The sequence below is a fragment of the Armigeres subalbatus genome, chromosome 2 (assembly GCF_024139115.2).
Source record: "Armigeres subalbatus isolate Guangzhou_Male chromosome 2, GZ_Asu_2, whole genome shotgun sequence".
In the NCBI taxonomy this organism is placed as follows: Eukaryota; Metazoa; Arthropoda; class Insecta; order Diptera; family Culicidae; genus Armigeres; species Armigeres subalbatus.
Genome location: NC_085140.1, coordinates 463,623,700 through 463,635,926, shown reverse-complemented (window position 1 = coordinate 463,635,926; position 12,227 = coordinate 463,623,700). Strand labels below are relative to the sequence as shown.

General features: G+C 42.0%; 1 protein-coding gene across 2 annotated transcripts in view; it reads right to left on the bottom strand.

Moving 5' to 3' along the window:
* Positions 1 to 12,227, bottom strand: part of LOC134213895 (sulfotransferase 1 family member D1-like) — a 17,001-nt gene extending 4,774 nt beyond the window's left edge. The window contains exons 1-3 of one of the 2 annotated variants that reach the window (XM_062693359.1): positions 11,930 to 12,227; positions 11,643 to 11,868; positions 11,238 to 11,585 (exon numbers count right to left, since the gene is read on the bottom strand). In XM_062693359.1, the coding sequence (XP_062549343.1) occupies positions 11,238 to 11,389 (152 nt within the window). In that variant the 5' untranslated portion in view covers positions 11,390 to 11,585; positions 11,643 to 11,868; positions 11,930 to 12,227. Of the gene's footprint in view, positions 1 to 11,237; positions 11,590 to 11,642; positions 11,869 to 11,929 lie in introns of those variants that run through there. The other variant, XM_062693360.1, reaches the window with a different exon arrangement.

The window sequence follows — 12,227 nt, the reverse complement described above, 5'->3', positions numbered from 1 at the left end:
TTGAGCGTAATTACAGCGGCACACTAGGAGTTAACTTTCTGAAATCAGTATGGCGAAAAGCATCTAAGGTTCGATTACTCAAAATTAAGCCCCTTCATCGAAAAAATATTTGGTAGGCGTAGTAGCGGACACCTTTCTACATAACCGGTACCAAATAGTTTTTCATGAAAAGTTCCTAATTTTGAGAAAACCCGCGTTAGATGTCTTTCGCCATATAAATTTCTGGCGGTTAACTCATGCTGGCTATTTGCGCATATACGATAGCGCCTGGATGTGGAAGCGGCGAGTAGAAAATCAGCCACTGCCAATAATTCATTGGCACGTGTCGCGAAACACACACTTGTGTGTATGCTCCTACTGAAGCTGAGTTTATTGGAGGAGTGGTACTGGTAGGTATTACGGTCAATTATCGACCCTTCAATTGTCTCGGTTCTAGCTCTAGCTAGCAGGTAACAAATTTCAAAGAAAAACAAAAATGAATTTAAATAATTTGCTTCAATCGGGTACCCTTAAGGTTTTTCTTGTTATTGCCTTTCTCGTATAAAAAGTATACGTAAAAGCTGTATGTTCACACCAAAAACAAACTTTTTATAGAAGGCCCGAAGATCCATAGTGCATATACCAATCGACTCAGCTCGACGATTGTAGTAATTTTTTTTCGTCCTAAGCAATGGAGGAAAAATCTGCTCAACATACATCCTGGGTTGGACGTCCAGGAAGTGCGGGGTCAGGGACCACCTCCATCAGCAAATGAGGGAGGCAGGACTACATCCCTGATCCGCTGAATCATTTCCATTGCCGCCAAGCCCATCGTCCCTTCGGTACAACCAGAAAGTAATGCTTCAAGGGGGGGGCAGTGCATAACGCACCCTCGAGGCTAGCTGCGTGTCCTTGCAGCATCGAACATCGTGACTCGCTTTTTTAGAAGAACACCATGGTATCTTGCCAGCGCATTGCCGGCTTTCCAGGTGGCCTTACCACGGAAGGTGGGCAGGGTCGACTTCGCGCCTGCTTCCCTCTGCACGACTGGTATCAAGAATGATGATGCCGCCTCAATTGCCTCAAAATCTCTGCGATAGGGCCAATTCGCCAACACACAGAGGGACTTGTCGACGCGGTGCCTACGCCTGTCCCAGCCTTGACGAGGACCCCTTTCCGTCCTCGGGCTAGGAACCCGCCCAGTTGGGTTCTATTACAAACGCCCGAATGACACTCGCCCGAATTCCATTCGCCCGAATGACAAACGCCCGAATTCCATTCGCCCGAATAGACCAATCGCCCGAAAAGACCAAACGCCCGAAAAGACCATTTGCCCGAATGGACCACTCGCCCGAAAAGACCATTCGCCCGAATGGATCATTCGCCCGAATAGACTATATGCCCAAATAAACTCTTCCCCTTACTTGATGAAAAGATTTTTTGTGACTAATAAAAAGAAATAGTATATTTGATTTCCTACTTATCTCATGTTTTGTTGTACACATCTCTCACATGTATCTAAATATTCGTTTCATTTATGTGTGAAATAATAAGAAAAATAACGACGCTATGTACTTTCTTTTTCATAATATTCAAATAATGACTCGATTTATTTATATACGTATCGTAATCCGGGGGAACATTGATCATTTTTTTATTTGTTTTGTAAATAATTCCCCCGTAAGTGAAATCAAAGCTTTGTTTATTATTATTTTATTATTATTATTATTATTATTAAAACGAGTACTGCTACATGTAGAATGTACAAGGCTGTTGTTCTTGAATATTTGATAATTTTAAACTTGTTTTAAAAATGTTTTTTGTGAAGTTTTTTATTTTGGGGTAACTTTGATCAATCAATCTATAGAGAAAGCTGCATACGCTCTAAAGGTAGTCAATTATAGTTGGAATCTCTTACGCTGAAGCGATTTGCATCGCTTCATCACATAACTATAGGTATGAGCTATTTTTTTTTGTTATTATAGGGGGAAAGACGGCTTTGGCAGGTTTTGTTCTATTATTGGCAGGGGGGGTTTTTGTCGACCAAATTTTATGAAATTTGGCCACAATATTTTTTGATATGCAAAGAATGTTTAGGCCAAATTTGAGCATATTCAGTCATAAAAAAACCCCTGCCAATAATAGAACAAAACCTGCCAAAGCCGTCATTCCCCCTACTTGTTTTAAGTGCTTTTTTGGCAACTTGCTGCGAGTTTAAGAATAAATTATTGGCAGTGGCTGATTTTCTACCCGCCGCATCCACATCCAGGCGCTATCGTATATGCAAATAGCCAGCAAGAGTTAACCGCCAGAAATTTGTATGGTGAAAGTCATCTAACGCGGGTTTTCTCAAAATTAGGAACTTTTCATGAAAAACTATTTGGTACCGGTTATGAAGGATGATGTCCGCTACTACGCCTACCAAATATTTTTTCGATTAAGGTGCTTAATTTTGAGAAATCGAACCTTAGATGCCTTTCGCCATACTGATTTCAGAAAGGAAACTCCGAATGTGCCGCTGTAAGCACGCTCAAAGCAGGCGATTCATTAATGTTGATTTTATTGTTCAAATTTTGGCGAAAAATAAATGCAAATTCATCCGAAGGTTAAATCATTCAGCAGCAAATTTAGTCAAGATACCTAACTTACAATAAGTAATTGTGATAACAGTAAATAATATTTTATTTGTTTCCTGCAAATGGTGAAACTGATCAATGTTATCCCGGTGATCAAGGTTCCCTCAGATTACGGTATGCATAAAGTCCTTTAAGGTCACTTCTGACAGAATCCTAGTTTCAAAGTGCTCGCGTTTTCGGGGGCAAACCACTAGATACGGAGGCTTGGCGCTCAGCTTGTTTTCGAATTCTTATATCTTAGAACGCAAGCAATGTTGATAAGGATTGCGAATCGTATGTTCTATGTTTTGCGCTATTAGAAAAAAATAATCTAATGCTTACAAACACAAACGAAATTGTCTCTAGGCAAAGTTGTAGAAAAACCTTCACACTAGAAGTCCACGCTACAGCGTATTTTGTAATTCAGCTTCTGGAATTAATCATTGACAAACTACTTAATAATCGGACCCTAAATGATCGATAATATCGTTGATCTCTCTCTACACAAATTGTTGATGTTACCAGGCATTTTATACGACAATTATCTGCATTCAGACACCTGGCTTATGGTTTCGGCTTATGGATGTCATGTGTGTTGGCAAAATGGTGAAGTGAGGACAATTGAGTCTAAATTGGGCTATCTTCAAAGGATGTGCCTAATGGCAATGACTGGTGCGTTCTCTTCAACTCCCATGGCTGCACTCGCAGTTCTCTTCGACTTGGCCCCACTACACATACGTCTCAAACAAGAAGCATTTTCTTGTACTTAAGGTCACTCCTGACCAGTGTTGTAAAATGTCATTTGCATTCGTTTGTATAATTTTCCCAGAAATTTTTCTAGAAGGTAGCTATCAAATCATGATCCATGACGAACTTATAGCGCTTAAATGTACCTACAATTTTGTCTAGCAAGACATTGCTGTAAATATGTAATCTGGGGTGTGGGAGGCAAAATGTCATTCAAATGACATTATGTCAAATGACACGAGACATTTTGGAGAGTTTTCACTCTCCAGCCTCAAATGTTATATTAAGAGCGATGTACCCTTGGACAAAAATATAGCCCTACTCAAGCGTTATGAGTACATCTAAAATAATGAAAAAAATTTTGCTTCTAAAGAAAGTTATGAACAAATTAGTCAAATGACATGCAGATGACATTTTACAAGCCTGCTCCAGACAGAATCCAAGTTTCAAAGTGCTCGCGTTTTCGGGGGCACACCACTCGATACGGAAGCAACGCACAACTGTCATTTTTATTTTTTTACGCATACTGCGACGCAGCAAAGCTGAATCAACAAAAATCACAGTTGTCCGCCGCCTCCGTATCGAGTGGTGTGCCCCCGAAAACGCGAGCACTTTGAAACTTGGATTCTGTCAGGAGTGACCTTAACGATGATAGATGTTCGCTTTTAAGAAACAGAATCCTGTATACCGCAGTTCTACACACACTTCGTTGTTACCGCTTATGGTTAATTTTTTTTTTCATTTTAATTTTCATGATGCACAAGGGGTTCGCTTGGCCAGGTCACCAGCGTAAATCCGAGAACTTACACTTTCCATAATACACCGAACCGATGGAGTGGGGAGTGGGAGTAGGCATCGCAACGTCATTAGCCCTGCTGTTCTTAAGTTTTGCGTGATACACGGGTGGTGTGTTTTGTCTAAAGGAATAGGATGGGAGTGGAATGGGATGTGGGGTTTCATAGATCATAGACACTGTGAGGAGAATTTTTATTAGCGAAGTCAGTTGTGATTTACCTTGCTTCTGTGGTATCCTTGTTGGATATTTTTAATTTCGTCTTACCAGGCTATAATGTGTACCTGAAACTGCTGGAATCGTGTCAGTGGTCATCGGCAAGCCCAAGAAACCGAACTCATTAGCCAGCTCAACACCGATAGTAACTCGATCCAGATAATAATTTCAATGTTTTGTTAAGGATTGTAACAACGATTAGTGGATGAAGCAAAGGGAAGAAAAGAAAGATGGTGATTATTAGTATTGAAAACATGCAGCATGCATGTGAGAAATTCATTGTGATATTCTCACGACGATTACTTAAAATAGTGAAAATATGTATCTGGAAGTATCTGAATGTGTTATGATAAAATTCAACTATGTACTCTGATTAAATGATATCTTAAATCATTTCAAAATGAAAGTAATATGATTTATGTGCGTAGTCTCGAATTAGTGACAGTGCTATATAAAAGGCAACAAAGGAAAAAAACGTTAGATGTTCGGATCGGTGATTATAAAACGGCATTGTCCATCCAAGCACACACTGTGAACTGTGAACAGATTCTGGTAGCTGTGTTTCTTGACGGATGAGTTAAGGACTAGTACAGGTACGTTGCACATCTCCATCTAATGGGGACCTCTTTTCTATTCTTAAAAGTGAGAAAGTTTTCATTCTGAAATGGGAGATATATGTGAAGTACAGAAAATAGTGTAATCGCTTCTCAAGATCGATTCCTAGTGGCACCCCTAGTGTGCATCTTTCTCTGAAGAGTAAAGATACATTTAAGCTCTGAGACTTGACAGCATTCAAGCTGATCACAAAGTTGTGCCTTTGCCCAGGATTGTTACCATCTATCTTGTTTAGGGGTCGTTCAACAATGATGTCACAGGCTTTAGGGGGGGAGGGGGTCTAAGATTTTGTGACACTGCATATACTAGGTATACAAAAAAGCGTGACAGAGGGGGGAGGGGGGTCTAGAAATCTCAAAAAGTAGTGGACGTCATATTTGAATCGTCCCTTAACTGTTGTATAATGTAAAAATACCCATGAATAGCGTCACAAATAAGACAATAAAGCAGTGTTTGCTTAGCTAGGGCATATTGCTCCCCCTTCCCCTATGGTTAATTGGGACAAAATTTTCCTTGCTCCAAATGATCTCACAAACGTTAGTAGAAAAAAATATTGTAAGCTCTTTTTAGTGGAATGTATTCAACCGTCTAAGACGAGTTTAGTACACTCCATTTAATTCCACTACGTGTTGTTATCTTTGCACGTATCTGCATTTCGACCTCAACTGTGAGGTCATCTTCAGTGTTTTGTCAATCGCAGCTAAACCTATTTATACTACGCTAGGTACCTAATCTAATCTTATATGCCTACTTAGGTAAATAACCTATACAACTAATTATCTTATTGCTTAGGTAGAATCTTGAAGAGCCAAGAGCTGCCGTTTTCCTGATCCTTATTCAACAGCGCTGTTTGTACCTGTCGGTAGATTTCCAATCTCTCAGCTACATCAAGTTTTCATCGGGAAGAGACATTTCTTAAGATTTTAATTTTTGATGCCGTAATTGGGTGATTTTCCTTATACACATGCTCTGCTACCTTAGATCTAAATTCGTAATGTAATCCCTTATCGCTTTCTCTTTTCGCCTTACGTACTTCCGCCATATGTTCCTTGAACCTCACATCTAATGATTTTTCTGTTTGGTCTACATAGATTTTTTCACATTGGAAACAATCTAATTTATAAACGCCTGCCTTATTCAACCCAATAAAGACTTGAGTTGGTTGCTTCTACTGCAGACTAGGTAGAATAGGTCTATGCCGAATTTTCTTAGGCGAGGGCGTAGCTGGTTGGTGATGTGTTTATCATATGTGACCGAAACTCTTTTTAGCGGCTCGTCGATCGGTGTCAGCGTTGTAAGTCCATTTCGTCGTAGGGTCCGTTCGGTCCGTTTCGGTCACATCTGATAAACATATCACCAACCAGCTACGCCCTCGCCTAAGGAAATTCGGCATCGACCTAGTATTCTCCAGTAGAATCAACCAACCCAAGTCTTTATTGGGTTCAACGAAGGATAAAGTAGAAATGATAAATAAGGCAGGCGTTTATAAAATAAGTTGTTCCCTGTGTTCTTTCATCCACATTCCAGGGCGAGGCCGAGCGTCCGAACCGGTGTAGGTACTGTCTGAAGCAACCACCTGGGTGGGTCAGGTGGAAAGTGATTTCCCCATGGCGCCTCTTGACCCACGTACCTATCTTCGGTATCAACCTATGTGTCCATCTACCCTTAGTGGAACTGTCCCACGCACGCTGCCATTTGACCATTGAGGCCAACCTGACAGTCCTACGGATGCCTCTCGTGCCGCGCATTTCGAATTTTTATTGAAGGCCCGGAGACCCATAGTATTATATACCAATCGACTCAGCTCGACGAATTGAGGTGATGTCTGTGTGTGTGTGTGTGTTTTTTTCTTCCTAAGCAATGGAGGGGGAATCTGCTCAACAGACATCCTGGGTTGTCCAGGAAGTGCGGGGCTAGGGGCCACCTCCAAACGAGGGAGGCAGGACTGCATCCCCGACCCGCTAAACCTTTTCCATTGCCGCCAAGCTCATCGTCCCTTCGGTGCAACCAGAAAGTAATGCTTCAAAGGGGGGGCAGTGCATAACGCACCCTCGAGGTTAGCTGCGTGTTCTTGCAGCATCGAACATCGTGACTCGCTTTGTTAGAAGAACACCATGGTATCGTGCCAGCGCATTGCCGGCTTTTCAGGTGGCCTTACCACGCCCTATGTCCTCGGAAGGTGGGAAAGGTCAACTTCGCGCCTGCTTCCCTCTGCACGACTGGTATCAAGAATGATGATGCCGCCTGCACCCCAAATTGACCTCTCTGCGATAGGGCCTTTTCGCCAGCACACAGAGGGACTTGCCGACGCGGTGCCTACGCCTGCCCCAGCCTTGACGAGGACTCCTGTCCGTCCTCGGGCTCGGAGCCCGCCCGGTTGACCGACGCCGCGAAAGCGACGATACCATGTTGTTCTTCATGCGGCCACTTGTTCGATAAAAGGATCGAGTTCGACCACAGGGCACCGGTATGACCCATGAAGCAGACTCTGAACCCTTGGACCACCTCTTATTTGCGCCTGAACTAGCCATTCCTCGAGTCCACGCGCCACCTTCTGTGTAGCTCCGAGACGATTTGGACGACAGCCGTTAAAACGGCGTTCCAGCCAACTTCATCTTTACACATCCTCCGGACTAGGTTGTCCGGGGTAGTGTCCAGACCACATGTGGCAATGCCACTATAGCTGTGGAGGCACGCTTGCAGGCGTAATTGACGTGACTACCAAAGTGTGTGTGTGTGTTTTTTTTTTCTTCCTAAACAATGAAGGGGGAATCTGCTCAACAGACATTCTGGGTTGACCAGGAGGAAGTGCGGGGTTAGGGGCCACCTCCAACGAAGCAGGACTGCATCCCCGACCCGCTAAACCGTTTCCATTGCCGCCAAGCCCATCGTCCCTTCGGTACTACCAGAAAGTAATGCTTCAAATGGGGGCCAGTGCATAACGCACCCTCGAGGTTAGCTGCATGTCCTTGCAGCATCGAACATCGTGACTTGCTTTTTTAGAAGAACACCATGTTATCGTGCCAGCGCATTGCCGGCTTTCCAGGTGGCCTTACCACGCCCTATGTCCTCGGAAGGTTGGCAGGGTCGACTTCGCACCTGCTTTCCTCTGCACGACTGGTATCAAGAATGATGATACCGCGTGCACCCCAAATTGACCTTTCTGCGATAGGGCCTATTCGCCAGCACACAGAGGGACTTGCCGACGCGGTGCCTACGCCTGCCCCAGCCTTGACGAGGACCCCTTTCCGTCCTCGGGCTCGGAACCCGCCCGGTTGACCGACGCCGCGAAAGCGACGATACCATGTTGTTTTTCACGCGGCCACTTGTTCGATAAAAGGATCGAGTTCGACCACAGGGCACCGGTATGACCCATGAAGCCGACTCCGAACCCTTGGACCATCTCTTATTTGCGCCTGAACTAGTCATTCCTCGAGTCCACGCGCCACCTTCTGTGTAGCTCCGAGACGATTTGGACGATAGCCGATAAAACGGCGTTCCAGCCAACTTCATCTTTACACATCCTCCGGACTAGGTTGTCCGGGGTAGTGTCCAGACCACATGTGGCAAGCATGTGGTCACGCATTGTGCGAAAACGCGGGCACACGAACAACACGTGTTCCGCCGTTTCCTCTAAACCTACGCACACTGGACACTCAGACGAGGCCGAGTGTCCGAACCGGTGTAAGTACTGTCTGAAGCAACCATGGCCTGTAAGGACCTGGGTCAGGTGGAAAGTGATTTCCCCATGGCGCCTCTTGACCCACGTACCTATCTCCGGTATCAACCTATGTGTCCATCTACCCTTAGTGGAACTGTCCCACGTACGCTGCCATTTGACCATTGAGGCCAACCTGACAGTCCTACGGATGCCTTTCGTGCCGCGCATTTCGAAGTGTGTGTGTGTGTGTGTGTGTGCGCACAAAACGACGCAAAAAATGTCACTCATTTTTCGGGCACTTATCCTCAACCGATTTGCTTGCAACAAATTGCATTCGACGCAGAATCCTTTCCCATTGTTTCCTATTGAAAATTGGCCAGGTCGGACTATGGGATCGGAAGTTATGACCAAAATACAAATTTATACGTAAAAATCGCGTAAAAAATGTCACTCATTTTTCGGGCACTTATCCTCAACCGATTTGCTTGCAACAAATTGCATTCGACGCAGAATCCTTTCCCATTCACTTGTCATAAGACGAGTTTATCCAATCCCATTGAATTCCACCACTTAATTGTATCTTGACAGATACGTATTTCGACCTCAACAGTAAGGCCGTCTTCAGTGTCTCGTACTTGACTCAACTCATTCGGTATCGGAAGTTATGGCCAAACTACCTTTTTTTAATAGAAAAAAAATGTCGTCTATTTTTCGGACACCTAACCTTAATCGGTTTACACGCAACAAGTTGCATTCGATGCAGATTCCTGTCCCATTTTTCCTATTGAAAATCGGCCAGTTATAGCTAAAACATAAACTTTTACGAAAAAATCGCGTAAAGAACGTCACTCATTTTTAGGCATTTATCTTCAGATTATTTGCTCGCAACAAGTTGCATTCGACGCATAATCCTGTCCCAATGTATCCTATTGAACATTGGCCAGATCGAAATATGGGATCGGAAGTTATGGCCGAAGCACCATTTTTGCCTTTTGTCTACAAAGTATACGAAAAGGCTATATATTCGCTCCAAAACCAAACTTTTACAGAAGGCCTGGAGACCCATAGTGTTATATACCAATCGACTCAGCTCGATGAACTGAGATGATGTCTCTGTGTGTGTATGTATGTGTGTGCAGTGCGCGCACCAAAGGTGCGAACAGTTTAGCTCACTTTTTTGGTACTTATCCTCATCCGATTTACTTGCAACAAATTTCATTCGACGCGGTATCCTGTCGTATTGTTTTCTATTGAAAATTTGGAAGATCGGACTATGGGCACAAAAATTATGGCCAAAATGCTTTATGTTATAAATAAGCGCGTAAAAAAGTCTAGCTCATTTTTAATGCACCCTCAATCGATTTACTCACAACAAATTGCATTGAACGCGGAATCCTATTCTATTATTTTCTATTGAAAATTGGCCAGCTTGGACTATTACCTTAGAAATTATGGCCAAAATACTTTTTGCCTTTCTTGTGCTACAAAGTTGTACCGACAGGCTATAATTTCTCTCCGAAAACGAACTATCGAATGCTTCCACACTGATACACTTCCCTCCCATCTTCATACGGGAGTTTGGCAGAAGGACGGTCATGAGATTTATATCATTAAAAAATATTGCCCTCCGCTCGCTTGATGAGAATGACATTTTCGTTTTCTTTTTGAGTAGTCAGAGCTTAAGTTTAACAAACATCCAAATGTGATATCCTTAAAATATATAACTGGGTAAAATAAAACAGGGGTATGTACATCAAAAAGATTGGAAAAGAAAAAAAATGTAGAAGTTCTTATTAGCATATTGTAGATCAAGTTGAAAACCGAACCATGATCTCGCGGTTTCAACTGGATCTACAATATCTTTGCTTGAAACAATCCGATTTTCATACAACGGACAAAGAAGTTTTTCTTTTTTACTCCTAGCTACTAGCTCATCTACTTTCAAGCAAACACATTTTACGAAGGTCGAGAAAGGCACCATCACCGCTAGGTGGATTAATCTGGGTTTTTATAAATTAATTAGCTCGAAAACTCTTACGACCTTTTAAATAAATTACTCGAGGGTGGACTTTTTTTCAATCTGTGTAAAATGGTCTGTATTCAAATGTTCAAATATAGAAGTCGTAAGTGTGAATCATTGATTTGCCATATATTGTGCATATGGTATACAAGTAAAAACAATCCGAATAATAAGAGAGTATTTAGTTAAATGGCTTATGTGACCGGCACTGGGGGATCTCCATCTAATTTATTCACTGTAGTTCGGATTCTTGTAAAATTCAACATACACCTAGGTTTTTACGCAGTTCAAATTCATAGATTTTTTAGTGAAACCATTTATAACTGAACTTTCACAGCTTTTTAACCTTCCAGAACGCGCATGGTCATGGATCACTCACGCAGTCCCGTTGCGCTTGCGGGCGACAAGCGATTTTTTTTTACAACGGTGCGAGTTTCGGAATACCACCTGAATTTTATTCGATTTGTTTTTTTTTGTGATAGGTGAACAACATTGGTAACACATTGTTTCATTGTCGTTAAAGATCTAAAACCTAACCATGTAAAAAAAAACCTGGGTGGTATAAGTTTGTTTAACTCACGGTTATCTTACCTTCGTGTAAAGCAATACGCTGGTGGATTCCAAGACTCAATGGGAACAGTTTCTATCGAGCGATTCTTTACTAGAATATAATCAAGTTCTTCATTTTCAACATGGTGTTCTAAATAATCAGAGTCTTGTATCTCTAAGTACTCGAACGACATTGTACCTCTGACAATAACAAACAGACTGAAATTCCTTTCATTGCACTCCTCCTATCTGCCTGAGTATGTGACGAGACTATCTTCCAGGTTCTTGCACTTAATCTGTCAGCAATCATGGCGTTTGTTAATTTATGCCCATTTACAAATACTGACGATTCCGAACAAATAGTGCCCTAAATAAAATGAAGATAACAAACTGCAATCGAAACAAAATAGTGTTATACATTTTTCGAATAACTTTCTGCCGCCAAACCTGAATAATGATATTGATGATACTCAAAATTGAAATTATTTTGAACATGCCAGTCATTTTCCAGATTAACGGATGCAAACATCCATTTTTGAAGATCAAATTTTCATTTATCTGATGCTGCTCTATTAGAGTTGAGCTTGTATATGTCGAGTGTAGAATTTTACACAGTGTTTTTGATTGTGAGCAGCAACTGGACGGGACAAGAAATTTATTCGTCCGATTCAATCTGTAACAATTAGTTTCGAAAATCATTATTTAAATTTCTACATTTTTTTTATTATACATACTTTAAAAAATATTGCTCGTCATTAGGATTTAACCAGATAATATTCTTCCAATCATGGTGTCCTGTAACACCGCAGCATGTGTATGAATGCTGAATGTTATTCCATATCACATTCCAATGCATATCTGTATTGTATTGCTTGATTCCATTTTTGAGAATAGTTATAAAACGATCTTCAATATTAATAACCAGGCGCAAACTATATACAACTTCCACAACATGAATTACACAAGTTTCAGTAGCGAAACATATCCAGGCTCTTAATGACATACTTAAAATCGGATCGTATGGAAGCTTAA